General features: G+C 28.8%; 1 protein-coding gene across 1 annotated transcript; it reads left to right on the top strand.

The window, feature by feature from the left end:
- Positions 1–1,790: 1,790 nt before the first annotated feature.
- On the top strand, positions 1,791–12,689 carry LOC108729321 (linear gramicidin synthase subunit D). The gene is made up of 15 exons (XM_018458381.1): positions 1,791–1,929; positions 3,047–3,193; positions 3,308–3,515; positions 4,134–4,627; positions 4,721–4,898; positions 5,367–5,588; positions 6,351–6,580; positions 6,700–6,840; positions 9,399–9,536; positions 9,627–9,834; positions 10,500–10,987; positions 11,101–11,278; positions 11,568–11,789; positions 11,898–12,127; positions 12,250–12,689. The coding sequence occupies exons 1-15, from the start codon at positions 1,894–1,896 to the stop codon at positions 12,397–12,399; spliced, it is 3,270 nt and encodes a 1,089-aa protein (XP_018313883.1). The 5' UTR covers positions 1,791–1,893; the 3' UTR covers positions 12,400–12,689.
- Positions 12,690–13,448: the final 759 nt, after the last annotated feature.

Raw genomic sequence — 13,448 nt, 5'->3', positions numbered from 1 at the left:
TCATTAAGATTTGGTTAAGTGGGGCAGACGTAGATCAGCGCAAAGCATATTATCGAATCCTGGTGGATATAATATTTATTTATAATAAATTATTTATAGTGTTTTAACGGATGCTTATTAGCGTCAATAATTAAATTGCTTATCAATTTAATTTATGTATTACTACACCAGCTTCAGTTTATTATAGGATCGTGTTTTTTTATCACCTAATTGTAAATATATAATCGGCGCACAGTTTGCTTGAACTGGAAATTGTACAAATTCACAAAAAATATTCTTAAGCACGAAGATCCGCCTTGACTAAATATGACGTTTTCCACTCACTTGTTTAACATTTCATTGATTGATTTTCACTTAATATTGTACTTAATATGTGTATAAAATGAATTATATATACATAGACTATAAGTGAAGCAGATTAAAATTTGCATATTATGTTATGAAATGTATTGATTTTTCACTATATTGTCATTAATTAGTGAGTTCATTATAAACAAATATTCATGATGATTTTACGTATACTGAGTATCATGATTGATTAAATTATTTCAAAATTTTGAAAATGTATTTTGACATATAAACTGTTAAAGTTTGCAATAGATAAATAGTATACAATAAATCATTCTATAATCGCCCATTTTATTTGAAAATGGGCAGAAGATATCCTTTTTCCAAATAATAAAAAAATAAAAACAAATAATAAATAATTAGAATTAATTGTTAAGTAGATACGTTTTCAAATATTATTATCACCTTTAAAATTTTCTTCCTTTCATTAAAAAAAAACACTTTGTTAATTGCCACTTATTACTTAATCTTTCTTTAAAACAATTGCGTTAAACAATAAGAATCTTATTTTAGACCGTATCATGTGAGAACACAATCAATATTAGAAATTAAAATGTCTATAGATATTGGTCGAAGCTAGATCTTTAATGCTTAAATAATTCTCAATGTGAATTATATATATATAATACTATACATATACACTGAAAAAAGTTGTGTTTAATTTTAAGATATTAAAATGTTTGATTTTTGTCTCCATTTTTTAAACATTAAAGAATGTTTTAGTTTTAAACTTTTCAATGGACAAAATACTACGTGTTTGGATTTAAAACGCGTAGTGTTCAAGCAATCAATTCCTTGTTTATTTGCACTATAATCTCCGGAAAAAGAGCCTAAGTAGAATTGTACCTTTATTCCGCCGATTCCCTCAATTGTATTCGAACGTGCGGCGCTCAGTTCCGGAAATTGCACACACATGTACGAGTTGTTCAGAGATATATAATAAAATCTGTTTTTACTTAAAAAATATTTATTATATAATAATTCATTTTCAAGAGTGCTATGAATCCTCAGTATATTCTCTAAATCTGAATCAGTGAATAGTCACTAATTACCCAGTGGCATACTTGACACTGATAATCAGTGAAGTTCAACTAAAAAAGAAAAAATGTTTGAGAGAGCATTATATAACTAAAATACTGATATTTGTACGTTAATTTTAATTTTCCAATACCATATTCATTGAATTTAAGCACTAAAACAAGGTTAGTTAGATAATAAACAAATCACATAATAAAGATTAGCTATAGGTTAGGGATCTCACATTTAATTCACTGATTACCAGTAGTATACTTGGCACTGATATCAGTGATTATCCACTGATTCAGATTTAGAGAATAATGAAAAAGTGCCGTCGCATTTCTAATTCCATCTCTCTCGGATGTCACATGCTTCTCGTAGATGAGTGGGAGAGATAATATAACATAATAAAAAGCCTGATATCTCCGATTTGATTCATATAATGGATTACGAACGTAATCCAACTATCCGACTACTAAAAGTAAACGCAAAAAAGAACAAACAAAAATTATTAAAGAATTTATAAAGATGTGTGAACGAATAATAGCAACTGATAACAGCAAGGTAAGAAGATATTTAAAGAAAATATTTAATTTGTTCATAAAAAATACATTTTTGTTGCATTTATTAAGACTTTATAATTAAAAATTGCTAATATTTTTGATTGCTAGAATATTTACAAATCTCTTGTTTTCACATAACTCACATTATTTCGAACTATTAAACATTCTTTCGAAATTCTTACAATTCAATAATTCTTAAAATAATTCATATCAATGTACTTTATCGCATAATGGAAATATCATGATATCTACCTAGATACACTCGTCTAAATATAAAGAATACCTACACTGTTAAATCTATAATGTCAAATTTAACCTAACGTGAGTCGCCACTGCTCCTACTAAATATATCATTATTTTTTACCAAAACGATAAATTAAATTTGACACTATATTGTGTCAATTTGACACTATATAGTATCAAATTGACACTGTATAGTGTCAAATATAACCATTGTTTTAGTATAAAATAACGATATGATTGAGTAGGAGCAGCGGCAACTCACGTTAGGTTAAATTTGACACTACAGATTTAACAGTGTACTACATCTATGTATAAAATATACATTTTTATATTTATACATATATGGATATTATAACCAAAAACTCAACTTTTATAATATCATAGATAATAATCCAATTTATTTAATTATATTTATATTATTTATAATTTTAAATAATAATTGTATTATCATTAAAATTATTTATCGTTTGCATTAAGTCTCCATTTTAATCCTAATAATTCAACGATTTCTCGTTGTTTATTAAATAAAAAATTAATGTGCTTATTTATATTTTTATTAAGCTTTTAACATGTCACCAATGTTCTTATTTTAAATACAATTATATACAAAAAAAATTAAGACATTCTTTTTATTTATATATCTTGAATAAACATCCAAATAAGCAATTAGTAGTATTTTTTAAGATTTTAATTTAAAGATTATATAAACTTAACAACAAACATCTATATCAAAACTATTAAGAGAATGGAAGATTTTCTAAAATAAAAATTCGTTATTTTTAGTTTTAATTTTTGCATTCCTTTTTAAAATTCTGTTTAAGTGTTGCACGGATATTAATATATTATCGTAATATAATTTTTGTCAAAAACTCCAGAAACTCCATTATCACGATGCTGTTCGTGAATTCAAAATAGAAGACAATATTCTAATAGGAAAAGAAATACCAATAAATAGAGAACCTGTTAATATATCCGAAGTGCTACTTAAGACGTTGAAGAGCAAACCAAACTGCATCGGCCAGGTATTTTAATTTCCACTAAATCTAAAACAATTGTATCACTGCTAATTTCTAGAATATATAAAACTTTGCGCAACAAGGATTTAAACATGCAATTCAAAACCTTTTGCTCTATAGGTGGATGCAGTTACTGGCGAACAGGACACTTATGCTGATATAAGTGAGCGCAGCATTAAATGCGCTCTTTGGCTACAGAAGCAAGACGTTAAGCCCGGCGATATAATCGGTCTTTGCTGTGATAATGACATGAATGCAATCATAATTATGTTGGGCACTATGTATATAGGTGCTATATCTAATCCTTGGGACAACGATTTGTCTCCAAGTATGTATTTCCTGTATGTATTCTATTTCGTTAAAGGTATAATCATGTTATAAAATCATATGTAAAAATAATATAATGTAAAGATTATGTATTTACTTAAATAGAAGTGCAATATATAAAAGACTAACACTGAGAGAGCAAAGAGTTTGACATTATATTTGTGATTATATAATTGCATGTAAAATAATTATAATTAAGAACTTCATTTTTATGGTTGTTACTGTTATAATGTTAGTAATAATAACTGAAGTATACATATATAGTTCTCAAACTTGAAAAAATTGTAGTATAAATTATCTATGAATTATAATAATTTCAAATATTGACATAGTAAATATCAAAATATTTACTACCTATAGATCGTAAATAAAATAAACATTTTTATTCAGTAAATGTAATCTTAATTATACTGAATATAACTATTTTCCTAAATTCACTTATTTATGTGATAATAATAATTTAAAAATATGTTAAGAAAAAGCTAAAGTATAAAATTATTAATATGGCTCAATCAGAATAAATCAATAAATAAAAGAAGGGCTACGAGCCAATTACAATATAAGTAAACCTTACACACATTATTCGCCCATTTAATTCTATTCATTTACATTTGTTTAGTGACAGCACGATATTTTCTCTCGTTAACATCACCAAAAATAGTTTTTGCGATGCCGTCATTGGTTCCGATTTTCGAAGAAGCAGCGAAAGAATTACAGATGAATACAAAAATAGTAGTTTCCCCTAAATTAAATGGATATACATCCGTAGAGGATATTTTAAATGGTCACGATATTAACGAGATCACCGAATTTAAATGTGCCAAGATCAGCAGCCCCAACGATGTTGCTCTCATCTCTCTCTCATCAGGTACTACAGGCATGCCGAAGGGTACCGAGATATCGCATTCATCTTTATATAATTGCCTACTTCCCGAGAAAGTCACGGAACTAGAAGGTCATACTTGTCTGTGGACACACACATTGCGCTGGCACTACGGGGTCCAGTTGGCATTTCATGCCATCTTAGCGTATTCGACAAAAATTCTTGCACCCTGTAGCATAATATTTAGCGACGACAATGAGGCAATATGCCGGTTTATCGAAAAATATCGAGTAAGCTCTAACTCGTGATTCCGTAATCTGCTATAAACTCTAACTTTGCAGATAATAATTAAATGGAGATTAATCTTGTACTTTAACTTTAAGGTAACATGGTTTTCCACCGAGCCAGGCATGCTAATTCAATTTTATAAGAGTGATTTATTGAAGAAATATAAATTGCTGACTTTGAAAGAGGTGATGAGTACCGGTGCTAATTTAGGAAAGGAGCATTGTCTAGAATTGGCAAAGAAATTACCTCATGCCTTCATTACGACTGGCTATGGTATAAGCAATTTAATTTAAAAGTGTCATATGACATTAAATACTATTATATTTCATATCTCATTCTTCATTTCTCTTGGAATTATTACTATTATAATAATATTATCGTTGGAAGTATTAATATCAACCTAATGTATTAATATTACCTTCTATTATTTCAAAGCAACAATTCAAAATAAGTTTTAAAATTATCAAAAATATTAATACTAAATTTTAATAGGTAAAAAACACTCTTTACTCAAATAAGAAAAATAAAATAAAAATGAAGAGATCAACAAAAAATCTTTAATTAATTTTTTACACCTATTTAAGATAATATTTATAATAGTATTTTCATATGATGATTCTCGATGATATTGTCACATTACGTAGTCATTATCATGACATGGTATTATCTCCTTTATTCATAATAATGTACAACAAAAATATACTTGACGCTACCGCGTCTCCTGATAAACATCATTTTTAGGATCTACAGACTCAGCAGCTGATGTAACAGTTATGATCAAAGGTTGCAAACCAGGATCTATTGGTTTTGTCGCACCCAACGTTCGAATAAAAGTGACGGATGTAGAAACTGGGAAAGCTTTGGGAGCTAATCAAAATGGAGAACTACGTTTGAAACTGCCTTGCGTAATGAATGGTTATTATAAGAGACCTGAAGAGACTAAACGAGCTTTCGATTCTGACGGTACGTAGGAATGGATGGGATCACATCAGTCCCTATATGTCTGAACTTAGTCAAAGAGTCATCTAGATCTAAAGAGTTCTTCTGCGACTCCCGTTAAGTCAGTACGGATTATGAAATCCTTATATACGGGATGCGGAGATTGAACTTGCGACCTGTCGGTTACAAATCCGTCGCTCCTCCACAGAGCCATATGACATCCTGACGATGTGTAACTAATCGGAATGCCATAAAATTGAGGAAATCATTTAGCAATTTTGATTTTAATATAATTACAATGATATTGTGATGGAGAACTATATAAATGAATACAGAAATAAAATATTAATATCTAATAATAATAATAAGAAGTATTGTAAATATTATTAATAATAATATAATAATAACTACATATAACCAAAGAACACATCAAGAGTCAAGAGAAAATGACTTTATTTTAATGTCATAAAAGTCAAAATGATGACTTTGTTAGAAAATTTAACTGTTTATTGACATTAAGAATCAAAATAAGATTATTTTTTACTTTTGTTTTCCTTAGATAGATACACCAGAATTTTTTATATAATTATAAAATATAGAATGTATGAATAAAATGCAAATATTAAAATTTGAAAATGTTTATAAATATAAAAATGTTGAAAACAGATTTGCAAATAAAAGAAATAATAATAATGCACAATTAAAATGACTCTCTCTTTGTAAAGATGCTTTTTTAAATACAGATAAAAATATAAATTATTAAACTCTTTAAACACAATATTTCAGGTTGGTTACTAAGTGGCGACATAGGATATTACGATGATGATGGAAATGTTTTCTTCATCGATAGAATATCCGAATTTATCCTTTTCTTTGGTATTAATATTTCTACCGCAGAAATCGAGCACGTTTTAAAGTCACATCCCGCTGTATCTCAAGTAGCCGTAATAGGAATGCCACACGAAATTGCGGGTCAGCATCCAATGGCTATCGTTTCTCGAATGCTGAATAAAACGGTAAAAATCGTAAAACGGTCATATCCTCCCAGGCAACATGAAAAGAACGACTATCGTATTATTCAAAATTCATATTCATATAATTTCATTGTAATCATAAAAAAATGTTTCAATTATAGGTAACGGAAGAGGAACTCCACGACTTGATAGCGAAGAACCTACCGGATCATTGTAAGCTTCGCGGTGGAGTGAAGTTTCTCGACAAACTCCCGCGTACAGCTACAGGCAAAGTCGCAAAGAAGCAACTGCGAGATATGTTTGTGAATTAAAATACTACTACACATGTACAAATTACATACAATAGATTGTTACGAAATCATTTATAGAAAATGTTCAGACTGTTTAATAGTAACAATATTGATTAGATAGAAATTTTCATAGCGAGATATGTTAAATAAACGAAAATGTAGAAGTTTTTCTTATATATTGAATATAACATATAAAATTTTTTAAAAATAAAAATTAAAAAACTCAATATATGCAAATTAAACGTATTATCGAAAAATAAATAAAAATATCATTACGTGTGAAAATATAAACAGAAAATTAAAAGTTTCCTACTACAGTAAAAATTAAAGAAAATTAAGGACTATCGAAAAATCTTCACAGACGTTCGAAAAATGTATTCTACTAGATACAATAGACGGTAGAAAATTTTATCCACGGACGATTACTTCTGATTTTATACACTACTGACATATCTTCGGTTTTAAAAAGCGTCTCATTTATACAGAAATTTAATGTAATGCCCAATATTTGAATACGTTATTATTTTATCGATACATTGAAGATAACGAAAATTATGATCGAAATGTTTGTAACCGTCAATTATTGTTAATAGTACACACATATTTTACACACTACCGCCCAATGTTGGCTTACATTGGCTTGCATTTTTTCCTTATTTCGATTTATTTCTCTGAAGCTTTTTTATTAGAGATATATATTGTTAAATAATTATGGCAAAAAAAAATATCTACCAAAATTTCCAATACATAGAGAATTTTTACTGTAGATAAATCTCAATGAAAAATATTTCTAAAAATGTTTATTTAAGATTAGTAAAAATAAATAATAAAATAGGATAACGTGATTCTCCTCTCTATATTTCAATTATTGTAAAATGCAGTCCAAAGCACTTGGAATGCACTCTCTTTCCAGGTATTATTTTCTTCAAAAGAGATATCCCCTCTCCACGAGCTCAACGATAATCTTTCTACAAAAGAAATGTGTATATAATATAGGGTAACTCCGGTATAAACGCCGCACCTATCAAAAACTTGATTTATTAAGTATTATTTACCATGTTTAAAATAAATGAACTATATCAGTAAAAATTTTGTATTGTCTACTACTACGAAAAAAACATTAGAAATTCGAAATATGTATTTATTTTTCGTATTAAAAAATAAACTTTTTGAAACCCTTGCATTTTTGCCGTATATCCCATAGGGATGGGATATACAGCTACTCATAGGGGGAGAGGGAGGGGGGTATGTACGACTCATGAAAAATTTACAAACAATGCACACAAATAAGACGTAAAATGACACAATAACTTATAAAATGCGTTTATAAAGTTTTATTAAGGAATAAGAATGATAAATATGTATTATTCTTGAGGCTTTCACGGGTGTTACCTATGTGACAATCTTGCGTTTCGCGGGTTTTCTCCGTGTTCAGATCCATTCTTGGAATGACAACGTTTCGTGAACCTTGCAGTTCACTTCATCAGGGCGAGGAGCAGCCTGATACTGATGTATATGAAGTAATAGAGAATAATTACAATCTTCCTACATATATTACAAGCGTTATGACATGAGGTACATGTTTCATGTAATGCGTTTATTGCATTTAGTGCATTGAATTCAATTTGCGCATTTTGTATGCTATGGGCATAAATCCCGCCCGCTAAAAATGTCGTATATCCCAAACAGGTAGAATATACATACAAGACAACAAACTAAACAAAGAATACGAAAGTAAAACACTTGTATTTTGCTATACAACATGCTTTACTATTCCTCTACACGTATGTATCACGAAATAACCACTAAGTCTTTTACACGTCCTACAGTAATCGTTTTATGTAGATTATAATTTATGATTGCGCTAATTATTACAGTGACAAATCGATTCAACTCACAATAATTTCATTAATATTAAGAGTAAGAAGCTGAAATCATAACACAATACTAATATAACATAAAGGCATGTAATAGAATAGTTATGGGAAAATTACCCCAGCGCGGCGTATTTGCCAGAGTTATCCTATCTCTTTTTTCCGACTCTGCTCTCTATAAAACTCAGATAACAAATCCAATTGTATCTTTTCCTTTTTTTATCTGTAAAATTCATAGAAATCTAATCTAAAAAACCCACTGTTTATATTGTTCCATTTGATGAGAAGATAAAAATTAAGGCAAGAATCGGGGATCTAACAGTAACAATTCAACCGTCGTGGAAAGTACAACCAATAATTATATGATCATTGTATAATTTATAAAAATGTGTGAACGGAACATAGCAAGTGATAAAAATGAGGTACCTATAATAATTTATATTTTCATCTTGTATTTAAAAAGATCTTCTCAAAAAATTAATTTAATATGTATAATAAATTTTTTTTTCAAATTATTATTTCTATTGTCTCAATATTCATTACATATACTTATATTCGTAAATATTTTTAATGCTTACATTTTATTCATACATGCATATTATATATTGTAATTATATAAAAACCACTAGTGCATCAAATTATTTAAGTGGTTATTATTATACATTATTATAAATATTAATATTTATTATTAAAAAGGTAGAAGAATCAAAATTCAAGGTTAGAATCAAAGATAACATCTTACTGGGTCCCGAATATCCAATACATAAAGAATCAATCAATATAGCTGAAACGATTCTACGGACCTTAAAAAGCAAACCTGATTGTATCGGCCAGGTAGACTAACGAACAGTATTTACTGTATAACTCCATATTTTTCAGTTGCATTAATTTCTCGGTACAAATGGTTAATATGTCAATTTATAGATAGACGCTCTTACGGATAAACAAACCACTTATGCCGAAATGAGTGAACGCAGTATTAAATGTGCACTTTGGTTGAAAAAACAGGGTGTGAAATCAGGCGATATAATTGGTGTTTGCAGCGATAATAATCTAGACGCGATTATAGTATTGTTGGGCATCATGTATTTGAAAGGCAAATGCAGCACATGGGATCATGAACTCTCCTTAAGTGTGTAATCTTACATATTAATGCTACTTCTATTACTACCATATGCTAAAAAAATCATATGCTATATACAGTATGTGCCAAAAAAAATGCGACTCTCTTTCAATCACTATTATGTTTGCTGAGTGTGACACAGCAACGCAGTGATGCAATTAAAGAAATTCATATCGAATAAATAGTTAGTAGAAGGACAAAATATTTGTGTTATAATCAAATTTGCCCCCGTCCACTCATTTTATTTAACTAAACTGACAACTGAAGTGTTAGTTGTGAGAGTCGCATTTTTTTTTAGCGCATACTGTACTATATAAAAATATGTATTATATCTACTGTATTTGTTTGTTCAGATGATAATTTGTATTACCTAAGCGTTTTTTTTTACATTATTTGGTAATTTGTTTTTATACTTAAAACAGTCAATAAATATAGTCGTAAGATAAACCAATCACACAGTTCAAAACCGTTTCAAGTACAAAATCTTGAAATAAGAGAGAGAATATACCGGTCTAAGATTTAAATATATAGGTAGTACTAAAATTTATATTTAGAAATTTATATTTTAGACAATTATGGGTTAAAAGCACAAAATTTATAAAAAATAAATAAGAAAAAGATATAGTAAAACTTTTAATATTATTCAATCATTTAATCATTTATTCATATTTCAGTGACGGCACGAAACTTTCTCTCAATGATGTCACCAACAATAATTTTTACGATCCCGTTATCGGCCGCGAATTTAACAGAAGCAGCAAAGGAGTTGAAAATGAACGTAAAAATAGTGGTTTTTGGCAAGCTAGATGGATATGAATCAATAGACGATATTTTAAAGGGTCATGATAGTCGCGAGATTTTCGAATTCAAATGTACTCCGATCAGTAACCCGGACGAAGTTGGTATTATTGTTCCTTCTTCAGGTACTACGGGTATGCCAAAATGTACTGAAATTTCGCATTCTTCTTTGCACAATTGTTTGCTTCCTGGAAATATCGAAATGAAAGGTCACGTTTGCATATTTACACCGACAATACGTTGGCAATACGGCATTATGCTTATATTTAAGATCATTTTAGCATATTCAACCAGAATTGTTGTACCAGACTGTATGGTAGACGACAATACGAGTAATACGTACAAGTTCATCGAGAAATATCGAGTAAGTAAAAAGAATAATTCCTAAACAAATTTTTGATGCCCAATTAAATATATAATTTTAGAGATGGAAATAGAATTGAAGAAATAATTTTAATATTTGACTGTAAATTTTAGGTAACGTGGTTAGCTACTGATCCATTCATTCTAATCCAAATGGTTAAGACGGATATATTAGAGAAATATCGATTGACAACATTAAAGGTTATTGTTACTTCTGGTTCTACTTTCTCAAGACAAAATCAAGAAACATTGATTAAAAAATTACCAAATGCTTTAATTAAGAACTGTTATGGTAAGTTACTAAATTTAATTTTAAAAATTACGAAATTATCCTTTTTCCTCGAATCTCTCAGTTTATTTTTTAATTAATCACATTAAAGTCTGTGTAATCGGTTTTCTAGAAGTGTCTATTACGGATACCTACAACATTTATACATTTTTTTAATTAATTGCGACATTAATTAACACTAAATGTTAGAAATTAATTATTTATATTTAAAACTGATAAATAAACAATACGTTGAATATAATTATCTCCATTATTTTGTTAATATTATGAATGCATTAATGTTTCGTGCCAGGATCTACCGATTCAGGAGGTATACTTTCCGTCCAAAATAAGCACAGTAAACCGGGATCTGTTGGTTTTCCTTTACCTAATGTTCAAATAAAGGTGACGGATACACAAACCAAAGAGGTCTTGGGGACTAATAAAGTTGGAGAACTACATATTAAAGTTCCCTCTGTAATGAACGGTTACTACAAGAATCCCGAAGCTACCAAAAAAGCTTTCGATTCTGATGGTATGTCTTGGATACTCAATCAAAATTTTCAATTAACAATACTAAAGTTTAGATAACTAAGAACTGTAATAAAAAAATAATAAATGGCCAAAACGCACAATATTTCAGGTTGGTTACGCACTGGCGATTTAGGATATTATGACGATGACGGAGAAATCTTCATCATCGGCAGAATATCGGATTTCATTCTTTTCAGAGCAATCAATGTCGTGCCCATGGAAATTGAAACTGTTTTACAGACTCATCCTGCGGTATTCGAAGTGGTGGTAATAGGAATGCCTCATGAAATCGATGAGCAGCATCCAATGGCTGTTGTCTCAATCAGGCCAGGTAAAACGGTAAGTACCGCTCATTTTCGATAATATTAAATATAAAGCCAATAAAACAATAACTGCTTTTAAGATTATACGAGATTTAAGCAATAAATACTGTGTTTATTTATCAAATGTTCGGTTTACAGGTAACAGAGCAAGAGCTAATCAGTTTAGTGGAAACGAATCTGCCGGATCACTGCAGAATTCGGGCTGGTGTTAAGTTCGTAAATGAATTTCCGCGTACAATTACCGGAAAAATTCCGAAGAGACAGTTGCAAAGTATGTTCATGAATTAAATTATTGAATTATACAATGCGTATCAAAAGTTCCGGAACGGCTAATTATCTCAGAAAGTATTGGTTTATTGGAAAAGTGATTCATACAAAAGTTATAGAGCAACAAATGCATCAAACGACAATATTTGATCTTGAGCCCAAGTGTGAAGAAATTTTCAAAGTCGACTTTAAAATTTTAATGGAACTCTTACTTTTTCTTCAATATTCTTATAGTTGACAATTAATAAAATCTTTTCAAAACACTATAATGAAACTCCTTAGATAACTATTACCAACATATATTCTAAGATTCATTAATACATGTATAGACAATACATATATAGATATAATATAATTCACCATAATTTTTTAATTCTAAAACTACGGTTTAGAATACAAAAAAGATATTATAAGATATTATTGCCTAAAATTTTCTCCGTTTATAGATATTTAACATATCATTTTATTAAAATATATATTTATTAACATTTGACGCATTGGCCTAGATTTTGTTTAACTGTCGCGATTTCATTTCATACACAGAGAGAAAAATGTTTGGTATTTGTAACTATAATTATATATTACTATAATTATGATTATTACTGCTATAATAATAATAACAGTAATTATATATATAGTTCCAGCAACAAATGTTATAATTGGCAACCTAAAATGACTATAATTATAGTTGTTATAACCATAAAATAGTTGAAATTACCATAAAAATGATTCAAGTGACTATAATTTTTTAGTTATATTTTGGGACAACCATAAAAAATATGGTATATAATTATAGTAATATATAATTATAGTTACAAATACCAAACATTTTTCTCTCTGTGTATTTTTAGAGAAACAATTCAAGACATCAAGAATGTGCTTGATATATTCAATATATCTACTGATCTAACAAGTCGTTTTGTATACTTAGCAATAAAACAAGATTTTATGCTTATCTGTTATATTATTGCTGATAACATGTCAATATGTTTATCATTCGTATAAAAAATTTCCGTTGTTTATTTATTAGATAACGTAAAATTGGGATATTTAAATGTTACGCAAATCAT

The sequence above is a fragment of the Mycetomoellerius zeteki genome, unplaced genomic scaffold (assembly GCF_001594055.1).
Source record: "Mycetomoellerius zeteki isolate Tzet28-1 unplaced genomic scaffold, Tzet1.0 scaffold73, whole genome shotgun sequence".
NCBI lineage: Eukaryota > Metazoa > Arthropoda > Insecta > Hymenoptera > Formicidae > Mycetomoellerius > Mycetomoellerius zeteki.
This window is presented reverse-complemented; position numbering and strand designations above follow the sequence as displayed.

Coding starts and splice junctions, on each gene's coding strand:
- LOC108729321 (XM_018458381.1), top strand. CDS start 1,894: ATGTGTGAACGAATAATAGCAACTGATAACAGCAAG. Junction 3,194..3,307: donor AACCAAACTGCATCGGCCAG/GTATTTTAATTT, acceptor TTTGCTCTATAG/GTGGATGCAGTTACTGGCGA. Junction 10,988..11,100: donor AGTTCATCGAGAAATATCGA/GTAAGTAAAAAG, acceptor TGTAAATTTTAG/GTAACGTGGTTAGCTACTGA.